We start from the raw sequence: 23038 nt of genomic DNA, 5'->3' as shown, positions 1-23038 counted from the left end.
TGGAGGAGCCTGGTAGGCTGCAGTCCATGGGGTTGCTAAGAGTCAGACACGACTGAGCGACTTCACTTTCACTTTTCACTTTCATGCATTGGAGAAGGAAATGGCAACCCACTCCAGTGTTCTTGCCTGGAGAATCCCAGGGACGGGGGAGCCTGGTGGGCTGCCGTCTATGGGGTCACACAGAGTCGGACACGACTGAAGCGACTTAGCAGCAGCAGCGGCAGTACAACGCCCATTTGGGAACTGGTTTTGCTCAGGTGGTATTCATTAAAGCAAATGGTTGATAGTTTTATCTTCCCTAGAGAAAGAAGGGGCTTGGCCCTGGTATTCAAATGTGAAGCTTCTTGGTTTTTCTGGATTGAATCCATCTATTAGGGAAGGGTTAAAGATACTGAACTTCCAAAGGGTAAGAACCTCAGAGACTTGTGTAGGAATGCCTGTGTAAGCTGATGATGGACTGTCAAATTCCACCCAGGGACAGGATTCTACATATGACATCTTTCCTGTTGTGGGTCATTTTTATGAGTCAGAAGGGACTTTGAGCTCATGTGGTCACACTTGAGAGAGAAGCCTCTCTTCCCCCTTGAGTCTTGTCTGAGCTGAGTTCTCTGCATTTTCATGGGGGATCTTTGCTGGAGCTGAGCCCCTGTTTCCTGTCACCAGCCCTTGAGGTCAACTGGCTACCAACTGACATCACTGTGTGGTAGTATTGTTCATGATGGAGGTGAAGTTGGACTCCGTTCTTGGAAGCAAAATGCTTAGCACACACACAGAAACCTAGAGAGGATGGAAGTTTCCTAGTGTTCACATGAGTCCCTTTGTTTTCTCCCTTCTCAAGGTGTAATCAAGTATCAAAGTAACTGAAACTTTGTTTCATTGCCTGTTAGGCAGAAAGGTCTCATCTTGAACATATCTTCTGGGGTGGCCCTCTTTCCCTGGCCTCTGTACTCCACGTATTCAGCTTCCAAGGTGAGTGACAGATGTAGTCCACGTCTCCTTCTCCTTCTTCCCCTTGCTTTTCCCATTTAGCACTTTCCTTCAGATCATCTGGCAAGCTGATAGGCAGATTTGCCTAGAGGCACTCTTCTAGGTACAGGGAGCTAGTCCACCAGTGTCTGGGTGCAAATTTGAAAAAGATGTGCCCCTGGGCTGATGAAGCCTTGCGGTAGCACAGCCAGGCCGTGCAGCCCCCTTTCACTTCCTAGCCTGGGAGCCGGTGCACTCTTCCTGCCAGCAAGTAACATTGTATTGACAGTTTCTTTCCATCCCAGAGACCTCCATGGGTTATGGCATCTAGGTGCAGTGGCCCTAAGTAGGTATTTATTACAAAATGTATGTTTCTGCTTTTTGAGGAAACGCTTCCCAGACCAGGAAATGAAGTTCTAACTAACTCCCATCAAGGCGAGCTCCCTTGGTATCCTTTGAAATCTGAGCAAGTTGGCTCTGACAGAGAATCAAGTCCTTAGGTGTTTCTCCTTCTTGTTCCAGGCTTTTGTGTGCACATTTTCCAAGGCACTACAAGCAGAATATAAGGAGAAGGGAATCATCATCCAGGTGAGGTCAACAGTTCTGAGTCCTTGGGAATGGAAACTCTGGACCCCATGGAGCCAGGGCCACTCCTTCCAGCAGGATGGGCTGAGCATGTGTGACTGGAAGAGAGGGTCTGTATGACACCACATGGGTTCCTGTGATCCTTGAGGTGGCAGTGGGGCCACCATGGTTCTGTCTGTTGCTGCCCTCATCTGTGCCCTGAGTGCCGGAGAAGGAAATGGGGTGGGGTGAGTGAGTGCTCAGAAACGCTTGCTGCCTGATGCTGCCATCAGGACAGAAATTAGGATCTTGTCTAACCATCCTTTACTGTCTGACCTAGATCTAGAAGATAGGCTCATGTGGGAGGAACTATGTGTGGGGAACAAGCAAAAGAAAACCAGGTACTTGGTCTATGTTGGAAGAGGGGAGAGAGTGCTGTGTTTGGTTGCTGTTCATCTGTGATGGGCCACAGAGATTCCCACACTCTGGTTCTTGAGCAGTTGGGGAAGAGGTGCTCTGCTTTCTCTTTCTCCTTGTTTGAACTGTAAACAGAGTTGTATCATCACTGCGGTCTTTAGACTGAACAATATGCCATGTGCTTTCTTTGGCAACACAGTTAACTCTCAAGTGGTTTCTGGAACCTGGAATAAACAGTTTAGAGAGGTTTTTTTTTTTTTTTTTGTTAATTGTTTGTGGAGAAGTTTGATGACATACTATTATATATGAATAGGGCTTCCCATGCAGCTCAGTCAGTAAAGAATCTGCCTGCGATGCAGGAGACCTGAGTTCAATTCCTGGGTCGGGAAGATCCCCTGGAGAAGGAAATGGCAACCCACTCCATATTCTTGCCTGGGGAATCCCATGGACAGAGGAGCCTGGCGGGCTACAGTCCATGGGGTCACAAGAGTCAGATACCACTTAGCAACTAATCCACCACCATTATATATGAAAAAGTCACACTCATAGTTTTATTTTTAAAATTAGTGCTCTACATACCGATTTTCAATTAAAACACTCAGGTGGCCATTCCTATGAATTAACCAGCTATAGGATGAAGCTTATTTAATAGGCAGGTGTGAGTTAATAGTAGGAACTGTGTAAATAAAAGCATCTTCCCAGTTATAGTGAGTACAATCCCATTCTTAGCCTTGCTGAACTGAAGTCTTACTTATCAAAGAGTTTTCCCTTCTATCCATTCTCCAGCTCCTAGCTGAGGACAGATTCCTTTTGCAACATTGTTATTCTGTGTAAGCTAATTTTGCTGCAGTAAAAAATAATTCCTAAAATTTCATTAATTTAAAACCACAAAGATATATTTCTGATTCATGCTACATATTCACCGTGAACCGTGAGAGGGGATTAGTTCCTTGTACTGACACGGGTGCCTAGGCGGATGGAGCAGCCTCCATCTTGAATATTGTCAGTTGGCATGTCAAATAAAAAGTGGTACAAGTTCAAAAGAACTTCCTTTGATAATTAAGGGCTCTGGGTCGGACAGGCCACCTGTCACTTTTACTCATACCCATTGGTTGGATCTGATTACACAGTCCCACCCAACTATAGGGACCCAGGAAGTGCAAGTCTATCATGTGTTTGGAAGAAAGAAGAACTAGAAATACTTGGTGAGCAGTGCTAATGATTACCAGAGCCACTGGCTTCCTAGCCATGTGACAGTCTCAGCATCATCTTGAGCTTGATAGCTGTGGGCCAGAGATACTGTAGCTGTTGAGTCAGTGGGTTTTGTGGAGCAGAAGATATGGGGGAGGTGGGGTAGAGGAAGGGAGCTCCTTCTCTCATGCAGAAGCCTTGGAGCTGCTACAAGTCCTGGAAAAGACTCTGTGATGTTTTGAAAACTAACTGGTCTCTCCAAACACACAAGTAATTGGTACTCAATGAATATTTGTAAAATTCCTGAGGAAGTGTGCACTGTACACTTGGGTTTGATTTTCAAATCCCAGTGCTGCCGTTTAACCTCTGAGTGATTTTGAACAGCCTGCTTAAACTCTCTGGGTTTGTCTCCCCATCTGTAAAAAGGGGTTAAGCTGTTTACTTCTCTGGGTTACTGTGAAGATGTAGTGAATAAGTAATTATGCAAATTTTTACCAATGTTTATTGAGCCCTTGTTTTGTACAGAAAGGTGTTTTGTCAACCAAAACTCACTGTGGGAATAGAAACACTTTTATTATTTCCCTATCTGAAAACTGAGTTTGAAAATGCATACTTCTTATATTTCTCTAACAGTACACTTAGAGATCTTTGGAAGAAAAGTATTATACAAATGAATAACTGTGTCAATTTCCGTGAGAACAAATTGAATTGAATTGACTGACACACACTGGATTCAACTGCGAAACAATGTAATTTCAAGTGTGATTAGAAAAAAAAGTGATGGGACAAAAATTTCAAAAGTAATGTGAAGAAAAAGAAAACAAGATTTTTTTACCTAAAGATGCCAAGGTCTCTATGTCAGGGAATAAAGTAAGAAACCCCATCATGAAACCTCACGCCAGGCCACATGTGGTGAGACCACCGGTGGAAGCATGGTGAGGTTTTCAGAGTCCAGTGTGCAGTTGTTTTTTTTTTTTTTCTTACCAGAATAGGAAAGATTATGAGTTATGTGCCGTTCCTGGCTCCTAACCAAAGTGTGAAAGTGGGAATCTAAAGTATTTGAAAGTGCTCTAACTTTGGTCATGTGTGTTAGAAATAAACTTCTGTGATATCTCTGCCAGATGAAACATAGAACATCCAGTTAAATTTGAATTTCAGATAACAGATAATATTTTGAGAATAAGTATATCCCATCAATACTTGATATATAATTAAACTAAACATTTTCCCATTGTTTGTCTAAACTTCAAGTATAACTGGATGTCCTGCATTTTCACTTTCCAAGTGGGGAAACTGGTTTCTAAGAGCTCATGTTCTCACTCAAACTGTGTGTACTTGAACCACCTGAGGTAGTGTGACTAAGGCCTCATCCGGAGTTGGTTGCTAAATTAAGCCAGAAATCAACCTTTCTGATCCCAGCTCTGTGCTGGTTCTACACCTTTAACTATTCTATGATCATATATTGTCCTGAGACTTTTTAAGGGAAGAACAGAGTTCGAACATGAAGGGATGGTAACATGGGTGTTAATTTCTCAGGGCTGGGCGGACTGCTCCTGTGTCATGGTTTTCATTTCCCATTGTAGGTGTTGACCCCATATGCTATTTCAACTCCGATGACAAAGTATCTAAGTACCAACATGATAACCAAGACTGCTGACGAGTTTGTTAAAGAATCACTGAATTATGTCACGATTGGAGATGAAACCTGTGGCTGCCTCACCCATGAAATCTTGGTAATTGATAACTTCTCCTTTCTTGAAGCAGGGGAGGACAGGCATGCAGGTGGCCCCAGCAGGGATTGGTCAGCCTTTCCTTGCTGTCGGAGCTTTCAGTAGTTCTCTGTCACACAAGGGTAGTGATGCCAGAGGTATGCTGCTGAGGGTAATCTAGCCCATGAAAAGGCATATTTAGCAAGGGCAAGGAGAAGCTGGAGGGCTGGATGTCCAGCTATAGATGACTCCGAAGTTGGCATATCTCATCCTTGGGTGCCTCACGTCTCCCCTCAGAAAGTAAAGTGATTCCCAGAGCTTTGTGAGGGTCAGACCAAAACACAAGGTGCTTCTCCACTGTAGGGGCTGACTATGTTCTTGGCCTTCTGTGCCAGTAAATGTTTAACTTTCCAGGGGAAAAAAAACCCAAAAACACCTTGAAAGTGAAAGAAAGTGAAAGTGAAGTCGCTCAGTCGTGTCCAACTCTTTGCAACCCCGTGGACTGTAGCCTATCAGGCTCCTCCATTCATGGGATTTTCCAGGCAAGAGTGCTGGAGTGGATTGCCATTTGGTAGCATTTACTGATTGATTACCATGATTGATGTGAAGCTACCACTGTGTTGTCACTGCACATGAACTCAGGAGGAAGCTCACAATTGGCTCTCATGAGCAAGTACAAGACGGTTCCTGTATGCTATGGACTCTATCAAATGTGGAAATAAAGTCTGAAGTATGTGGCATGAGGAGTTCTGGCCATCCCTGGGCTGTTTTTAGAAAAACAAACAAACAAACAAACATGAAACAAAGGTAGAGGAGTTGCATACTAATACTGAAAACAAACAGACAGTGCCAGGATAGTTCTGTTTCCAGCATCACCAAAGAATTTTAGCCAGATATTTACTTTTCCTTCATATATCGACTTTCTCCTCTACCTCATATGCTTTTCTACTGTGGGAATTCAGTTCAGTTCAGTCGCTCAGTTGTGTCCGACTCTTTGTGACTCCATGGACTGCAGCACTCCAGGCCTCCCTGTCCATCACCAACTCCTGGAGCCTGCTCAGACTCATGTCCATCAAGTCGGTGATGCCATCCAAGCACGTCATCTTCTGTCGTTCCTTCTCCTCCTGCTGTGGGAATTATCTCTTTCTTTCTGTCTCTGATGCTAGAGGGATTCATAGAGCAGTGCACTGAATCCTCCCAAAGCATTCGGCTATCTCCTGAGCCTCAGTACTGAGGCTGTGGCAAGAGGTATTAAATGTCTTAGCTGATTACTTGCTACTTTTACTGTAGAATGTCAACAACGTGTAGAATCACCGTTTGAACTCACATTGCAAAGTAGACAACCAGAAAGAATATAAGATCTTTATTGCCAATTGCTGATCTGGTTTTTCTTCAGACCACTGCTTTCTGCATGGCACGAAAGCAAATTAGTGGAATGTCTAATGAATTTTAACTTAGTTTGATCTGATAATCTAAACTGTGCATTTAGGAAATATGCCGCCCATTATTTAGAGAAAAATGTTCAGTCTTGCTGGAGTGTCCCTTCTTCCTGCCTCTCTAAGGTAACAGTGGGGAAAGAGTACTTATGAGCTCCTACTGGTCCTTAAGTGTATGTGGCCGGTGTCCCCTCATCTACCTGATGATCGCTCACCTTGCTGGTTTATGTCTGTGGGGGTGAGGGGGTGACTCTTTCTGTCCTTTGGGCTAGCTACTGATGGCTGCAGATCCCTGAATCTCTGCTACCTCCTTCATCCCGTCAGAGGCCAGCTGTCCATCTGCAGCTTTGGTTAACAGAGGCTCTCTGGCTCTCTACTCTGCATCAGCACCAATGTGAACTGAGAGGTGCTGGAAAATCAAATCTCAGCACCTACCTTGCCAAGCTGAGATAATGGTCTGTGGCTGCACTCCAGAAGAGTGGAGACAATAAACCCTCCTTGGCCACCCTTACTTACTTATCACACTTCCCTATCATTCACCCCAGGCCCCCAGCCCTCCAGCCTAAGCCCAGAGGACAAACATATCAGAGAACACACATCTGGCTATGTCTGGCTCTTTCTGTCTTCTACTTCCCACCATCTCCAGGGCTTTTTGCATGCTTTCCCACTGTCACATCCTGTCCATCTCAGAGGGATTTAGCTAGCTCCAGTGGGTAAGACATCCTCTCCGTCCCCTAGGAGAACTCTGTACTTGCAGTCATCCAGGATATTGATATTTTAAATGGAATTCATTAGCATTTAGAAAATGTTTTCTTGAGACAATAGCATGGCTTGCAAGACTATTGTCTTGCTACATACTGTAATACAATTCTAGATGTCAAAAGTTGAATTTTTAAAAAAATTTCTCTTTGATTTCTTATGTAACAAATTCTGATCTCTACTGGCAAACAGATGCCAAAAACAAGAAAAAAGTCTGTGCTTGGTGAAGCAAAAGAGAAAACAAGGAAAACACGTAAATCATTAAAACCCTTAAAACCAATTTTGAATATGCCAGGGTGTAGAAAGATCATTGAATCTAAAATTATGGGTAATCAAATAAAATCAACCAGTAGACAAGCAAGTCTTCCACTTCAGAGAGGTGAGGTCAACACAGGATGCTGTTCTACCCCCAAGGAGTGTTGGGGCAACAACTGAGGTGGGACTGGAGCCTCTGCCTAAGAATCCATGTGGAACTTGGGGCTTCAGAGTTACCTCATTTAATTCTCCTAAACATCTTGTGAGACAGGACATTGGCTCCCCTTTTACAGCTGAGGAAACCAAAGCTCAGAGCTGGATCAGATCAAATGAAGCTCAGATGGATCCAATGGCCTAAGAGCACCTGGCTTGTAATGGTAAAGCAAGGTTTTAAGCCCACTTTTCCCTGATGCCAAACATTTCCTGTCCCTTCTACATGGTGCCTCCAGGTTGGGAGAAGGTAGATAAAGATGGGGATGGGAGAGGGGACTTTTTAGAACATTTTCTTGGAGCCTGAGATTTCCACTTATTTTATCTATGGCTGACTTCAGCAATCCAGAACATTTAGTTCAAGACAAGGCTAACGATGTATATCTATGGATGATTCATGTATGACAGAAACCAACACAATGTCGTAAATCAGTTATCCTCTGATTAAAAATAAATAAATTAATTTTAAAAAGCCAAGTTAATGGTTTTGTTGTGAAATTAAAAAGTTCTGGCTGGGATAAAAATGAAGTTTTTTGAAGAAGTTGCGTTGATTCATAGAATTGGCCAGTGAAAGAAGAGTTCTACTTTGGTTCAACAACAGAAGTTCAACTAGAGGAAAACTTGAACCTTGTGGGGAGTATCGTGATTTCTTCAGGCAGCTTGAGCCTTGTGATTTTTGCACTCCTCTGAGGTATCCCAAAGCAGGAAACTAAAAATGGTTTCTGGGATGTTTCGTAGGTCAATTGAGGAATGTTGGATTAACAGGATGACTCTGTGGATGAAATAATTGCTTTTACCTAGACCTTTACATTTATAGGACACAAATGTAATTTGAGGTCAAGAGTCTTCCAAGGCCTGCGCCTCTTGCCTCATATGTATGTAAATAGGCATCTGTGTCTCAACTTGCGGCTTCCCCCCTTTTTCAAAGTAAACACTCCACGATAATAACTTACGCCTTGCTATGCCTGATTCTTGGAGAAGGCAATGCACCCCACTCCAGTACTCTTGCCTGGAAAATCCCATGGACGGGGGAGCCTGGTGGGCTGCCGTCTCTGGGGTCGCACAGAGTCGGACACGACTGAAGCGACTTAGCAGCAGCAGCAGCATGACTGATTCTGGAGAAGGAAATGGCAACCCACTCCAGTATTCTTGCCTAGAGAATCCTGTGGACGGAGGAGCCTGGTGGGCTGCTGTGCATAGGGTCCCTTAGAGTTAGACACGACTGAAGCGACTTAGCGTGCATGCATGCATTGGAGAAGGAAATGGCAACCCATTCGAGTATTCTTGTCTTGAGAATCTGGGGGACAGAGGAGCCTGTGGGCTGCCGTCTGTGGGTTCGCACAGAGTCGGACACGATGAAGTGACTTAGCAGCATGACTGATTCATTAACTCTGTAAATGATTTTTTTCTTCCAGTTTTATTGGGATTTAATTGACCTACAGCATTCTATAGATTTACAGTGTACATCATAATGATTTGACTCACATGAAAACTTTAGCACAATAAGTTTAGTGACCATTCATTATCTCATACAGATACAAAATTAAATAAATTTTTTGTTTAATGAGAACTCTTAGGATTTACTCTCTTAACAACTTTCATGTATATAATACAACATTTATCATGTTGTACATTATATCCCTGGTACTTTCTTGTCTTTTAAGTGGAAGTATGTACCTTTCGACTACCTTCATTCACATACCATATCCTCATCGCTGGTAAACTGCAAATCTGATCTCTTTTTCTGTGTGTGTGTTTGTTTTTGAAGAATAATTGACTTACAATTTTATATTAGTTCTTGTTACACAACATAGTGATTAGATACTTCTATAAATTTTAAAGTTATCCCTGTAAGTCTCTCACTACAGAAAGATATTATATAATTATTGACCGTATTTCCCACACTGTCCATTTCGTGCCTGTAACACATTTGTTTTGCAACTATAAGTCTGTGCCTCTTAATCTCCCTCATCTATTTCTCTACTCCCACCAACCTCCCTTCTGGCAACCACGTGTTTGTTCTTTGGGTCTATGTTTCTGTTTTGTTATGTTTGTATATTCATTTCATTTTTTAGATTCCACATATGAAAGAAATCATAGAGTATGCGTCTTCCTATCTGCCTTATTTTACTTAGCATAATACCCTTTAGGTACACCTATGTTGTCACAAATGGTAAAATTTTATTACTTTTATGGCTGGGTAAATTATATATAACATATAAATTATTACACACACTAATTATTAATATATAAATTATTGCATCATATCTATATATCTATATATCACATCTTCTTTATCTATACATCTACTAATGGGCACTTAGGTTGCTACCATATTTTGGCTACTATAAATGATACTGCAATGAACATAAAGGTGCATATATTTTTCAAATTAGTGTTTTCATTTTCTTCGGATAAATATCCAAGAATGAAATGGCTGGATGCTCTGCTGCTGCTGCTAAGTCGCTTCAGTCATGTTCGACTCTGTGCGATCCCATAGAGGGCAGCCCACCAGGCTCCGCTGTCCCTGGTATTCTCCAGGCAAGAACACTGGAGTGGGTTGCCATTTCCTTCTCCAATGCATGAATGTGAAAGGTGAAAGTGAAGTCGCTCAGTCGTGTCTGACTCTTAGCAACCCCAAGGACTGCAGCCCACCAGGCTCCTCTGTCCATGGGATCTTCCAGGCAAGAGTACTGGAGTGGGTTGCCATTGCCTTCTCCAGTAGTCTATTGTTAATATTTTAAGAACGCTTCATACTGTTTTCTATCATATCTGAGGGTTCCCATTTCTCATATCTTCGTCAGTACTTGTTGTCTTTTTGACAATAGTCATTCAGACAGGTGTGAAGTTGTATCTTATTGTGATTTTGATTTGCATTTCTCTGATAATTGGTGATGTTGAGCATCTTTTCATGTGCTTGCTGGGTATCTATATGTCTTCTTTGGGAAAATGTCTATTCAAATCCTCTGCCCATCTTTTCTTTTTAAATTAATTTTAAATTGGAGTATAGTTGATTTGCAATGTTGTGTTAGTTTCTTCTGTACAACAAAGTAAGTCAGTTATAGATACATATATCCACTCTTTTTTAGATTCTTTTCCCATATAGGTCATTACAGAGTATTGAATAGGATTCCCCGTGCTACTCAGTAGGTTCTTATTAGTCATATATTCTATACATAGTAGTGTATATATGTCAATCTCAATGTCCCAATTTATCCTTACCCCTGCCCCTGCTTTCTCCACTGGTAACCACAAATTTGTTTTCTACATCATCTGTGACTCAACTTCTATTCTGTAAATAGGTTCATCTGTACCATTTCTTTGGAGTCCACATACAAGTGATATTATATAGTATTTATCTTTTTCTAACTTCACTCAGTATGATAATCTCTAGGTCCATCCATATCACTGCAAATGACATTATTTCATTCTTTTTTTATGGCCAAGTAACACCCCATTGTATATATGCACCACATCTTTATCCATTCCTCTGTTGATGAATGTTTAGGTTGCTTCCATGTTCTGGCTTCTGCCCATTTTTTAAAAATAATATTTATCTATCTGTAGTTGATTGATTGGTTTACAATATTGGTTTGATTTCTGTCATACATCAACATGAATTAACCATAGGTGTACATATGTCCCCTCCCTCTTGAATCTCCCTCACACAAGTTGGTTGTTTTTTTTGATGCTGAGTTTTATGTGATCTTTGTGTACTTTGGACAAATCTTTTGCAAATGTTTTCTCCCATTCAGTAGGTGACCTTTTTGTTTTGTTGATAGTTTCCTTAGCTGTGCAAAAGCTTTTTAGTTTGATATAGTTTCTTTTGTTTCTTTTTGTTTTTGTTTCCTTACCTGAGGAGATATATGCAAAGATATTATTAAGACTGATGTCAAAGAGCATATTGCCTATATTTTCTCCTAAAATTTTATAGTTTCAGGTCTTATATTTAAGTCTTTAATCCACATTGAATTTAATTTTGTGCATGGTGGGAGAAAATAGTCCAGTATGATTCTTTTGCATGTAGCTGTCCAGTTTTCCCAATCCCTTTTATTGAAGAGGGTGTCTTTCTACTCTTGTATATTATTGTCTCCTTTGTTATAGATTTATTGCCCATGTAAATGTCAGTTCGATTCTCAGTTCTCTATTCTGTTCCACTGATCTGTCTGTTTCTGTGACAGTACCATACCGTTTTGATTACAGTAGTATAGTTTGTATAGTATAGCTTGAAATTAGGTAGCATGATACATAACTTTGTTCTTTTTCGAAGTTGTTTTGCCTATTCCTTTGCATCTTTTGTGTTTCTATGAAAATTTTAGAATTATTTGTTCTACTTCTTTGAAAAAATGTTGTTGGCATTTTTATAGGGATTGAGTTAAATCTGTAGATTACCTTGGGTAGTGTGGTCATTTTAACAATATTAATTCTTCCAATTCATGAACATGTTGTATCTTTCCACCTTTGTGTCATCTTCAGTTTCTTTCATCAGTGACCTATAGTTTTCTGAGTACAAGTCTTTTAACTCCTTAGGTAAAAAGGTCTTTTTTTTTTATGTAATGGTAAATGAGATTGTTTTCCTAATTTATCTTTCTGATAGTTTGTTGCTATTGTATAGAAACACAGCAAGTTTCTGTGTGTTAATTTTGTATCCTGAAACTTTACTGAATTCATTGATGAGTTCTAATGGTTTTCTTGGGTCTCTTTAAAATTTGCTATGTATAGTGTTATGTCATCTACAAACTGATAGTTTTACTTTGCCCTTTTCAACTTGGATTCCTCTTGTCTGATTGCTTTGCTAGGACTTCCCCTAATATGTTGAATAAGCGTGATGAGAATGTTCTGACCCTAGAAGGAATGCTTTTTCTCATTTAGTATGTTAGTGGTGGGCTTGCCATATTTGGTCTTTTTTATGTTGAGGAAATTCCCTCCATACCCACTTTGTTGAGAGTTTTGATCATAAATGGATGTTAGATTTTGTCAAAAGCCTTTTCTACATCTATTGAGATAATTATATGATTTTTATTCTTGAATTTGTTAATATGGTGTATCACATTGATTTGGGAATATTGAACAACCCTAGCATCCCTGACATAAATCTCACTTGATTATGGTGTATAATCTTTCTAATTATTGTTGAATTTACTAACATTTTGTTGAGACTTTTTGTATCTATATTCATCAGTTGTATTAGCCTGTAATTTTCTTTTTTGGTGTGTGATATCTTTGTCTGGTTTTGGTATCATAGAATGAGTTTATATATATACACATATACGTACATATATATGTATATATATACATACATATATATGTGTGTGTATATATATATACACATTTACATATATATATTCTTTTTCAGTCTTTTCTATTATGGTTTATCACAAGATATAGGATCTTATTATTTATCTACTTTATATATAGTAGTTTGTATCTGCTAATCCCAAACTCCTAATTTACCTCCCTCCCCCCTGCTATCCATTTTGGTAGCTATAAATTTGTTTTCTATATCTGTGTGTCTATTTTTATTTTTTAATAAGTCCATTTGTTTATTGTTTTTTAAGATTCCACATGTAAGTGATATCATATGATATTTATCTTTGTCTGACTTACTTCACTTATTATGATAATCTCTAGGTCCATCCATGTTGCTTCAAATGAAATCATTTCATATATATATATATATATGTATATATATATATATATATATACATCCTCCTTATTCATTCATCTGTCAGTGAATATTTAGGTGGCTTCCATGTCTTAGTTATTATAAATAGTGATGGTATGAACATTAGGGTGCATATATTTTTTCAAATTCAAGTTTCTCCAGATGCCCATGAGTGGAATTGCTGAATCATATGGCAACTCTATTTTTAGTTTTTTAAAGACCATCCATACTGTTTTCCATAGTGGCTGCTCTAGTTTACATTCCTATCAGTAGTGTAGGAGGGTTTCCTTTTCTCCAGACCATCTCCAGCATTTATTATTTGTAGACTTTCTAATGATGGCCATTCTGACTCATGTGAGGTGATAATGCATTATAGTTTTGATTTGCATTTCTGTAATAAATAAGATGTTGAGCATCTTTTCATGTACCCATTGGCCATCTGAACCTTGAATATTCACTGGAAGAACTGATGCTGAAGCTGAAGCTCCAATACTTTGGCCACCTGATGCAAAGAGCTGACTCTTTGGAAAAGACTCTGATTCTGGAAAAGGTTGAAGGCAAAAGGAGAAGGGGGTGGCAGAGGATGAGATGGTTGGATAGCATCACTGACTCAATGGACATGAATCTGAGCAAACTTAGGAAGATAGTGAAAGACAGGGAAGCCTGGAATGCTGCAGTTCATGTGGTCACAAAGAGTCAGACATGACTTAATGACTGAACAGCAACAATGTCTTCTTTGGAGAAATGTCTACTTATGTCTTCTGCCCATTTTTCAGTTGGGTTGTTTGGAGTTTTCTGAGTTATAGGAGCAGTTTGTATATTTTGGAAATTAAGCCCTTATTGGTTGCATTGTCTGCAAATATTTTTCGCCAGTTCATAGGTTGTCATTTTGTTTATAGTTTCATTTGCTGTGCAAAAGCTTATAAATTTGATTAGGTCCCATTTGTTTATTTTTGCTTTTATTTTTATTGCCTTGGGAGATATTGGGAGTCTTTTTAATTACTGATTCAGCTTCATTATTGGTAATTGGTCTGTTCATATTTTCTGTTTCTTCTTGGTTTAATCTTGAAAGATTGTACATTTCTAGTGATTTTTCCAATTCTTCTTAGCTGTCCACTTTATAGGCACATAATTGTTCATAGTAATATTTTATGATCCTTTTTATTTCCGAGATTTTGGTTGTAACTCCATTTCTGATTTTACTGATTTGGATTCTCTTTCTTCTTTTCTTGATGAGTCTGGCTAAAAGTTTATCAATTTTGTTTATCTTTTGAAAAAGCAGATATTATTTTCATTGATTTTTCTATTGTGTTTTAGTCTCTATTTCATTTATTTCTGATTTGATCTTTATTATTTCTTTACTTACACTAAGTTTGGATTTTGGGTGTTGTTTTTTTTTTTAGTTCCTTTAGGTGTATGGTTAGATAGTTTATCTGAGATTTTTCATGTTTCCTGAGATAGGCTTGTATTATTAGAGACTTCCCTCTTAGAACTGCTTTTGTTGTGTCCCATGGATTTTACATCATTATTTTTGCTTTCATTTGTCTCCAGGCAGTTTTTAATTTCTTCAGTGATGCACTAGCTGTTTAGTGGCATATCGTTTATGCCGCTAAGCAGTCCACATGTTTGTGTTTTTTTCAGATTTTTTTTTTGTTGTTGTTGTTGTTTGATTTCTAGTCTCATAGTGTTATGGTTGGAAAATATGCTTGATGTGACTTCAATCTTCTTAAATTTCCTGAGACTTCTTTTGTGGCCTATCATATAATCTGTTGTGAAGAATGTTCCATGTGCACTTGAAAAGAATGTGTGTTTTGCTGCTTTGGGAAGGAATGTTCTATATATATATATGTATTAAGTTCATCTGTCCTAACGTGTAATTTAAGGCCTGTGTTTCCTTATTGATTTTCTGTCTGGGTGGCCTGTCCGCTGATGGACAAGTGAGTTGTTTAAGTTCCCCCCCATTACTGTGCTCCTGTCAGTGTCCCCCTTTAATATTTGCTTTATGTGTTTGTGTGCTCTTATGTAGGTTGCACATCTATTTACAAGAGTTATATCCTCTTGAATTGATCCCTTAATTATTATATAATGTCCTACTTTTTCTCTTATTACAGTCTTTGTTTTAAAGTGTATTTTTCTGATATACATACTGTAACCTGACTTTCTTTTTATTTCCATTTGCATGGAATACCTTTTTCCATCCCCTCATTTTCAATCTGTATGTGTCCAAATTAATTACTTAATTTGGTCACTGTGCCACAGCTTGTGGGACCTTAGTTCTCTGACCAGGAATCAAACCTGGGATCACGGCAGTAAAAGTGCTAAGTCCTCACAACTGGACCACCAGAGCATTCCCTGTGTGTGTCTTGAGATATGGAGTGAGCCTCTTGTAGGCAGCATATATACTGGTCTTGTTTTTATATCCATTCCACCACTCTGTGTCTTTTGATTGTAGCATTTAATTCATTTACATTTAAAGTAATTATTGATATGTATGTTCTGCCATTTGAATTGGGTTGTTTTTGTAGTTCCTTTCTAAGTTTTTTCCTTGCTTTCTTTAAATTTGGTGACAATTGTTAATGTTATATTTAGGTTCCTTTTTCTTTTGTGTGTGCATATATCTATTATAGGTTTTTGGTTTGTGGTTACTGTGAGGTTTATATATAGCTATCAAGGCCTGGTGTGCAGCAGTCCATCATGTCACAAAGAGCTGGATACAACTGGGCGACTGAACAATATATATACATGATTGCTTTAAGTTAATGATTGCTCAAGTTTAAACACATTTTAACAACTCTGCATTTTTACCCCCTGCCCCTCCATATTTCCTTTTTTGACACTATAATTTGTATCTTTTTGTTTTGTTTATACCTTGACTACTTATTGTGGAAATAGATGCTTTTACTATTACTTTTTTCTTTTAACTTTCCTCCTAGCTTTATATGTGGTTAATTTACTACCTTTACTGAATCTTTGGCTATACTGATGAGATTTTTTATTTAGTACTTTTTGTATTTCTACTTGTGGTCTTTTCTTTTCTGCCTAGGGAACAAGTTCCTTTAATATTTCTTGTAAAGCTGATTTCATGGCGCTGAACTCTTCAAACTTTTGTTTGTTTGTAAAACCCTTGTTCTCACCTTCAAATCTGAAAGAAAATCTTGCCAGGTAGAGCATTTTTCATTGTAGGCTTTTCACTTTCATCCTTTTCAATACACACGCCACTCTCCTCTGGCCTGCAGCTTTTCCTCTGATGAAAAGCTAGCTGATAGCCATTTGGGAATTCCCCTCTATGTAACTTGTTGCTCTTCTTTTTCTGCTTTTAATATTCTCTCTTTGTCTTTAATTTTTACTGTTTTTAATACTATGTGTCTTGATGTGGTCCTCTTTGTGTTGATCATGGTTGGGATTCTTGTGCTTTCTGGACCTGGATATCTGTTTCCTTTCCCAGATTAGGGAAGTTTTTAGCTGTTATGTCTTCAAATATCTTCTCTTTATGTTTTCTCTTTTAAAAAAAAATTTTTTTTAACTTCTCACTCTGTTCATCTTTCGCCATTCTGCTCCTGAATTCTTTGAGCATCTTTCTGATCGTTACCTTGAACTTTATCAGATAGATTGCTTAACTCCACTTCACTTAATTCTTTTTTCTGGTGTTTTATCTGGTTCTTTCATTTGGAACATATTCCTCTGTTGCCTTATTTTGCCTATTTACTGTTTTCATTTCTATGTATCTGGTGGGTTGGTTAAATTTCCCTATCTTGAAGAAGTGGCCTTTTGTAGGAAAGGTCCTGTATATCCTAGAAGTACGCTCTCTTCTGCTCAACAGAGCTATATATTCTAGGAGTGCCCCCATGTGGACTGTGCAAGCTCTTCTTTTCTGGTGGGCTGATTACTGTGGGTGGTCTGATAAGCTTGGCTGGCTTCCAGTTCTGTCTTTTGCAGAGGTTGCTGGCAGGTGGGTCTGGGTTGTTAGGAGCCAGGAGGGAACTCCAGGGGGGTCCTAGGGCTAATGCTGGATCACTGGTGTGTGCAGTCAGACTTCAGGGTGGCTGGTTGCAGAGCTTGGCATCCTGGATCTAGTGTAGGTCTACTAGTGGGTGGGGCTGGTTCTTCACATGGCTGGCTGCTGAGTCTGTGGTGTTCCAAAGCTGTAAGCGGGGTCTGATTCCAGGGCAGCTGTGAGTCCCAAGGTGTCTCAGAAGGCTACTGATGTTAGCCTACTGGTGGATGGACTGGGTCTTGACATGTTAGGTTGTGGGAATGTTGCATTCTTGAAAATAGTGTCCATCTGCTGGTAGGTGAGACTGGGTTCAGGGGCAAGTGACAGCCCATTGGTGGGCAGAACCAGGTCTTGGGTTCTCTGGCTGAAGGGCCTATGGGTCTTGGAACTGGTGTTTGCCTGCTGGTGTTCAAGACTAGGACCCAGAGTGTCCTGGAGCTAGTGACAGCCCAGTAGTGAGCGGAACTGGATCCCAGGGTCTCTGGCTGCAGGCCCTGGGAGTCCTGGAGTTGGTATTGGCTTGCTAATGGACAGGTTTGGTCCTGACAGCTGACCATGGGGCCTGAGGGTCTTGGGGCCAGTGCCAATACACTGGAGGTTGGGGCTGGATCCTGGGGAAGCTAGGTGTTCAGGAAGGTGTCCTAAGACAGCCAGCCTACTGGTGGGTGAAACTGTGTCCCTGACTGGCTAGTTGCTTGGCCTGAGGAGTCCCAGTACTGGTGCTGACAGGCTGGTGGGTGGGACCATGTTCTGACACTAAAAAGCTGGTTGGAGGATTCCAAAATGGTGCTTACCAGCATCAGTGTCCTTGTGGTAGAATGAGCTCTCCAAGTGGCTGCCCAAGGGTCTATGTCTCCAGAGTGAGCTCTAGTTGTCTCCTGCCTTTTGGGGAGGCTCTCTAAGATCAACAAGTGGGTCTGACCCAGGCTCTTTTCAAATTACTGCTTCTGCCCTGGTTCCCAGAGTGTGTGAGATTTGGTGTGCACCCTTTAAAAGTAGGGGTTTCCTGGTGGTTCAGTCAGTAAAGAATCCGCCTGCAATGTGGGAGACCTGGGTTCAATCCCTGGGTTGGGACGATCCCCTGGAGAAAGGCATGGCAACCCATTCCCGTATTCTTGCCTGGAGAAACCCCATGGATAGAGGAGACTGGCAGGCTATAGTCCGTGGCGTCACAAAGAGTCAGACATGACTGAGCGATTAAGCACACAGCACTTTAAAAGTGGAATCTCTATTCCCTAACACCCTCTGGCTTTACTGAAAGTAAGCCTGCTGACCTTCAAAACTAAACATTCTGTGGCCTCGTCTTCCTGACAAAGGACCCTTGGGCTAGGGAGCCCAGTGTGGGGCTCAGACACCTACTCCTTAGGAAAAACCTTCACACTTGTAATTATCTTCCCATTTGTGGGTCTCCTACCCAAGGGAAAGGGCCTCGACTATACCACATTCCACCACTTTTACTCATCTCTTTGTGGTTTCCTCTTTCTGTCTTTAGTTGTAGGAGATTTTTTCTGCTAGATTTCAGGTCTCTGTCATTAATCGTTGTTCTGTAAATGGCTGTAATTGTGGTGTGCCTGTGAGAGGAGAGGGGCTCAGCATCTTCCTACTCTACCATCTTGGCCAATCTCCTGTTCATTAACTCTCATGCATTCAAGTACACCAGTGTGCCTCAGCACTGTGTCAGGTGATGGAAAGCATTTCTGATTCTTTCCTGGAATCTCATTTTAGTAGAACCTTGGTAGAATAAATATGAAGATACTGGGAGATCAAGGGCCAAGAGAAAGGTGCTCACCAAGAGAAGGAAGATAGGGAGGGTGTTACTATGGACAGAGTTCTCTTAATTTAGAAATATATCACAACTGATCTGACAAGTGACCACTTTGGTTCCTGAGAAAACCTCATTTGCCAAGAAAGTGTCACAAGACATTGAAACTTTAACACCTACTTAAAAGGTTTGGTACTTAACCTCATTCATCAGATATGCATTTTTAAGGATGATGAATATAAACGGATGTTATAGTGCATCCTCCTTGTTCCTCTTCTCTCCCAAACACTCATGTTTTTGTCTATTTAAGGCTGTCATTCTGAGCCTGATCCCAATGTGGGCCTTCTACAGCAGTGTGTTTCAGAAGATGCTCCTGACTCGTTACACGGACTACCTCAAGAAGAATGCCAACATCAGATAGTGCTGGTGAACTCGTGTGCCATCCAGCATTGCTTTCTTCACCAGATTCTGCATTGGCCACAGAGGACCCAGGAACAGACCAGTACCTTTCACCTCCCACCTCCCTGAAATTGGAGGGCCCATGTCACAGATACAGCACATAAAACTCAACTTTTTTTTTGCAATTTTACTCAAGTCTGGGGATCTTTGGGAGAGCTGTGATGTAAAAAACATGTGTTGTGCAATGGGGTTTTAATAGTTAGAGAAGGTAAGAGTGTCTGTATGTCATACTGGAAATTTTCTGTATGGGATTATATAATGTGAGAAGAAAGCTTCTGATTCTTTGAATATTGAAAACAATTATACCTAGTAATCTACTTTTATAGCTATATTATAGACTGTCTGAAGTCACTAAACATTATCAAGATTGCAGTAGTTCTTGAGTAGTCACTGGTTCTCAAGCTGGCTTCCTTAGAGACCCAGGAAACTGTCTAGGAGAATAGGTGGGACAATGGCTACTTCAGGACAGTTGCTGGGAACCCCTTGTTTCAACTAATGCTGCACCAGATTTATCTATTTCAATTTTATATGTAAGACTGTTTATAAAAATAAAAACAAAAAATGATACATTGCTAAATAAAAGTAGTTTAAACAACCATTGTTCTAGTGCATGAGTTGATATCTACAGAAATGAGATTTTTACAGGTCTCCAGTTCTTGGGGTGCGGGACTGAGGGTTTCAACTGTCAACATATATAGGGTGGCATGTTGGGGAATTACTCATTCAAGTCTTGAGGGAGTTGAGGGAGGAGCATGCCAGCTGATGAGCTGGTATTGTCTGGCTTTAATGAAGGGTGCCCCCCTTAGACATCATCATGCTCCAAGAACTGGCAGTGCTTGGTGGCATCTATCTCTTCTGAGACTATCATTTGCATTTGTGGTGTGAGCAAAGATTATGTGCTGCTTCTCTGGTTATAAAAGGAGTCTTGGAGATTTGGTTGGAATTTATGGCACATTTAGGTGTTTTGGAGAAAAGCAGAGGATAGAACATTTAACACCTTGGTAAACTTAGAAAGTGAACTATAAATCTGCTCTGAGGAAAAGACTGGGAAAGTTTATTCATTTGAAAGTATAGATATCTGCCGGGGACCAGCCCCGGTGGATCCAGGGAATTCGAAGGGGAGACGGCTTCGGCGATCAGGAAACAACAGCTTACTTAAATGTTAATTAAAGATATAAAGAGTGGTTAAATAAGGATAGCTCAGTGAGAAAATTTAGTGGAGGAAAGAGGCTGAATAATTCAGCCAGAAGGTGAGAGAAAGAACGACATGGGGAGACCAAGTTTCGGTGAACAAGGCCTGCACTTTATTTTCCAAAGTAGTTTTTATACCTTAAGTTATGCATAGGGGATAATGGGGGAAGGGGTAGAGTCATGCAGTAAGCCAGGCTTTCTTCCTGCAAACTTATCATATGCAAAAGTTTAGGTGATTTGCATCATCTTCTGGCCCAAAGGCCTGTTAACATTTTAAGACCCTTTCTTCAGAAAACTTATTTTTCTCTAAAGGTGATTAGTCAAGTGCCACCCTCCAAGCATTAGATAAAGTTGCATTCCTACAGGGCAAAGGTGTGGTGGGCTGTAACAAGAAAAAGAATTATAACTCAAGGGTCCAGGTTACAAACATTAAAGCTACTACTTACACCAATTATATTAATCAATACACTGCCAGGAACACAGTAGGTAAGGGATATGGAGACTTAGCAGCAAACATTGGCTTAACAAGTAAAAAACCCTTCACCAATACAATTTCTAATCAATCTTTTAACTGCTCAAAGGAATCTGTATTCAGACAGTTTAGAACATCTCATGCCTCTCACAGTTGGGAGGCTCTGAACAATCACATGTGGCCGGAAAAACCTATTCAGGCAGGCTAGAGGACTTCCAAAGGAGTTTGTAGGTTGAAACACTGTCACACCCAGGAATTATTAACTGGAGCTGTAAGTTAACTCTTTTTTTCAGAGAGAGGTAGTGGGGGACAGCACCCCATAAAGTCAGAGGTGTAGGTGAGAGCACAAAGCAGAAAGTAGGCAGACTCTGGTTTTGGGGGTAGATGTTTGAGAATTTCCAGGGGGACTCTTGAGGCTGGATCCCGCCTTTGCATATGCTGAGCCTCCTTCCTCATGACCTTTGCCACGGGTGGAGCTCCTGCTCCTGGCAGATATCCACCTGTATTTTCTCAGTTATGGGTAACAGTAATAATTATAAACAGAACATTTTAATGTACTGATTATTAACCTGGGGTCTTTCAATCCTAAGCTCCACCTTTTATACTCTAATCAATGATGATGCTCTGGGAAAGCTTCAAACTTGAGTCTTAAGATGCTCACACCAGCTGGCTTTGTGTTAGATTCTGCCTAGGGGAAGCAAATTTGGAAGAGTGAAAAAGATAGAAGGGGCTAAGGAAACTTCTTCCTGTTTGCACTTCTGTTTCCATCACTTTGTAGAGAAAACAGCTTTAGCCAGATTCAGCATCAACCAAGGGGCAGCCTGTAAGGATGTGAGCACTAGCCCCACAAAGCCCTTTAGGAATCTGAGCCCCTGCAAGGGTCCCCCTCTGAGCATCCAGTTCTCAGAAACATCACCTCTTCCTTTTGGTCCCACCAGCTTTGCAATTACTGATATTTGAGTTACTTTGTATCCTCTTTTGGCTCTTTCAGCTTTGGTGTTACCAATTCCCTCTCTTAAATTCTCTGTTTGAAACAGTGTTTTTGCGTTTTGTGACTAGACATAACTGTGACTGAAAATGAATGTCTCTCAGTCCTGTCCGACTGTTTGCCACTCCATGAACTATACATTCCATGGAATTCTCCAGGCCAGAATACTGGAGTGGGTAGCTCTGTTCCCTTCTCCAAGGGATCTTCCCAATCCAGGGATTGAACCCAGGTCTCCCACACTGCAGGCAGATCTTTACCAGTTGAGCCAAGAGGGAAGCCCAAGAATACTAGAGTGGGTAACCTAACCCTTCTCCAGCAGATCTTCCTGACCCAGGAATCGAACTGGGGTCTCCTGCATTGCAGGTGGATTCTTTACCAACTGAGCTATCAGGGAAGCCTGTGACTGGACCTGACCTAATTTGTCACATTGATTATCTTGCTCTATCTATGAGGCAGGCTGGTTGTGTGGAATCTCTTTTTTATGATGAAGAATAAAATCTTATCAGCCAGTATCCCAAGAGGAAACAGAAGGCATGATTGAGAAATGTGAGGGATTAATTGCAAATGTGTGGGGAGAGTGTTAGATAAGTCACCCGAGCTAGTTATTGAGGGGTGCTTTTACTACCCCAAGGTCTGAAAGGGCTAGGAAAGGAGGAAATATTAGGAAGATTGGGAAGGAGGGAGGCAGAGAGAGAGGGGCATTGTATAAGAAGCACTGCCTCAGAGGAGCTGTGACCTTCGACTGAAAGATGCTACTAGGCTGTGGCCACACCATAGAGAGGGAGAGGCGGATTGCAACATTGTGGTTTACAGTAAGAAACATATATTTCATTTTCATTCCCATTCTTTGGAATTTCCTAAATGTTAAGATCTATAAATATGTAAACTGTTATTCATAGTTAGCCCCTTTCAGCTGCACTTGAGTTTAAGTTAATGAGGTTGCTTTTAGAAAGCCCCTAAAGATAATAGTTGGTTGCCAAGGGACCAACCATGCGACTAG

The 23038-nt window shown here is 40.6% G+C and overlaps 1 protein-coding gene across 1 annotated transcript in view; it reads left to right on the top strand.

Moving 5' to 3' along the window:
* HSD17B3 (hydroxysteroid 17-beta dehydrogenase 3) overlaps window positions 1-19967 on the top strand; it is a 55696-nt gene extending 35729 nt beyond the window's left edge. Inside the window, exons 8-11 of the mRNA XM_055580304.1 lie at window positions 888-969; window positions 1489-1554; window positions 4722-4871; window positions 19239-19967. Of these exons, the coding sequence (XP_055436279.1) occupies window positions 888-969; window positions 1489-1554; window positions 4722-4871; window positions 19239-19349 (409 nt within the window). The 3' untranslated portion in view covers window positions 19350-19967. The remainder of the gene's footprint in view (window positions 1-887; window positions 970-1488; window positions 1555-4721; window positions 4872-19238) is intronic.
* The last annotated feature ends 3071 nt before the right edge of the window (window positions 19968-23038 follow it).

The sequence above is a fragment of the Bubalus kerabau genome, chromosome 4, assembly GCF_029407905.1.
Source record: "Bubalus kerabau isolate K-KA32 ecotype Philippines breed swamp buffalo chromosome 4, PCC_UOA_SB_1v2, whole genome shotgun sequence".
NCBI classification, from domain to species: Eukaryota; Metazoa; Chordata; class Mammalia; order Artiodactyla; family Bovidae; genus Bubalus; species Bubalus kerabau.
The sequence above is the reverse complement of the archived record's forward strand: the minus strand, read 5'-3'. Positions and strand labels throughout refer to the sequence as shown.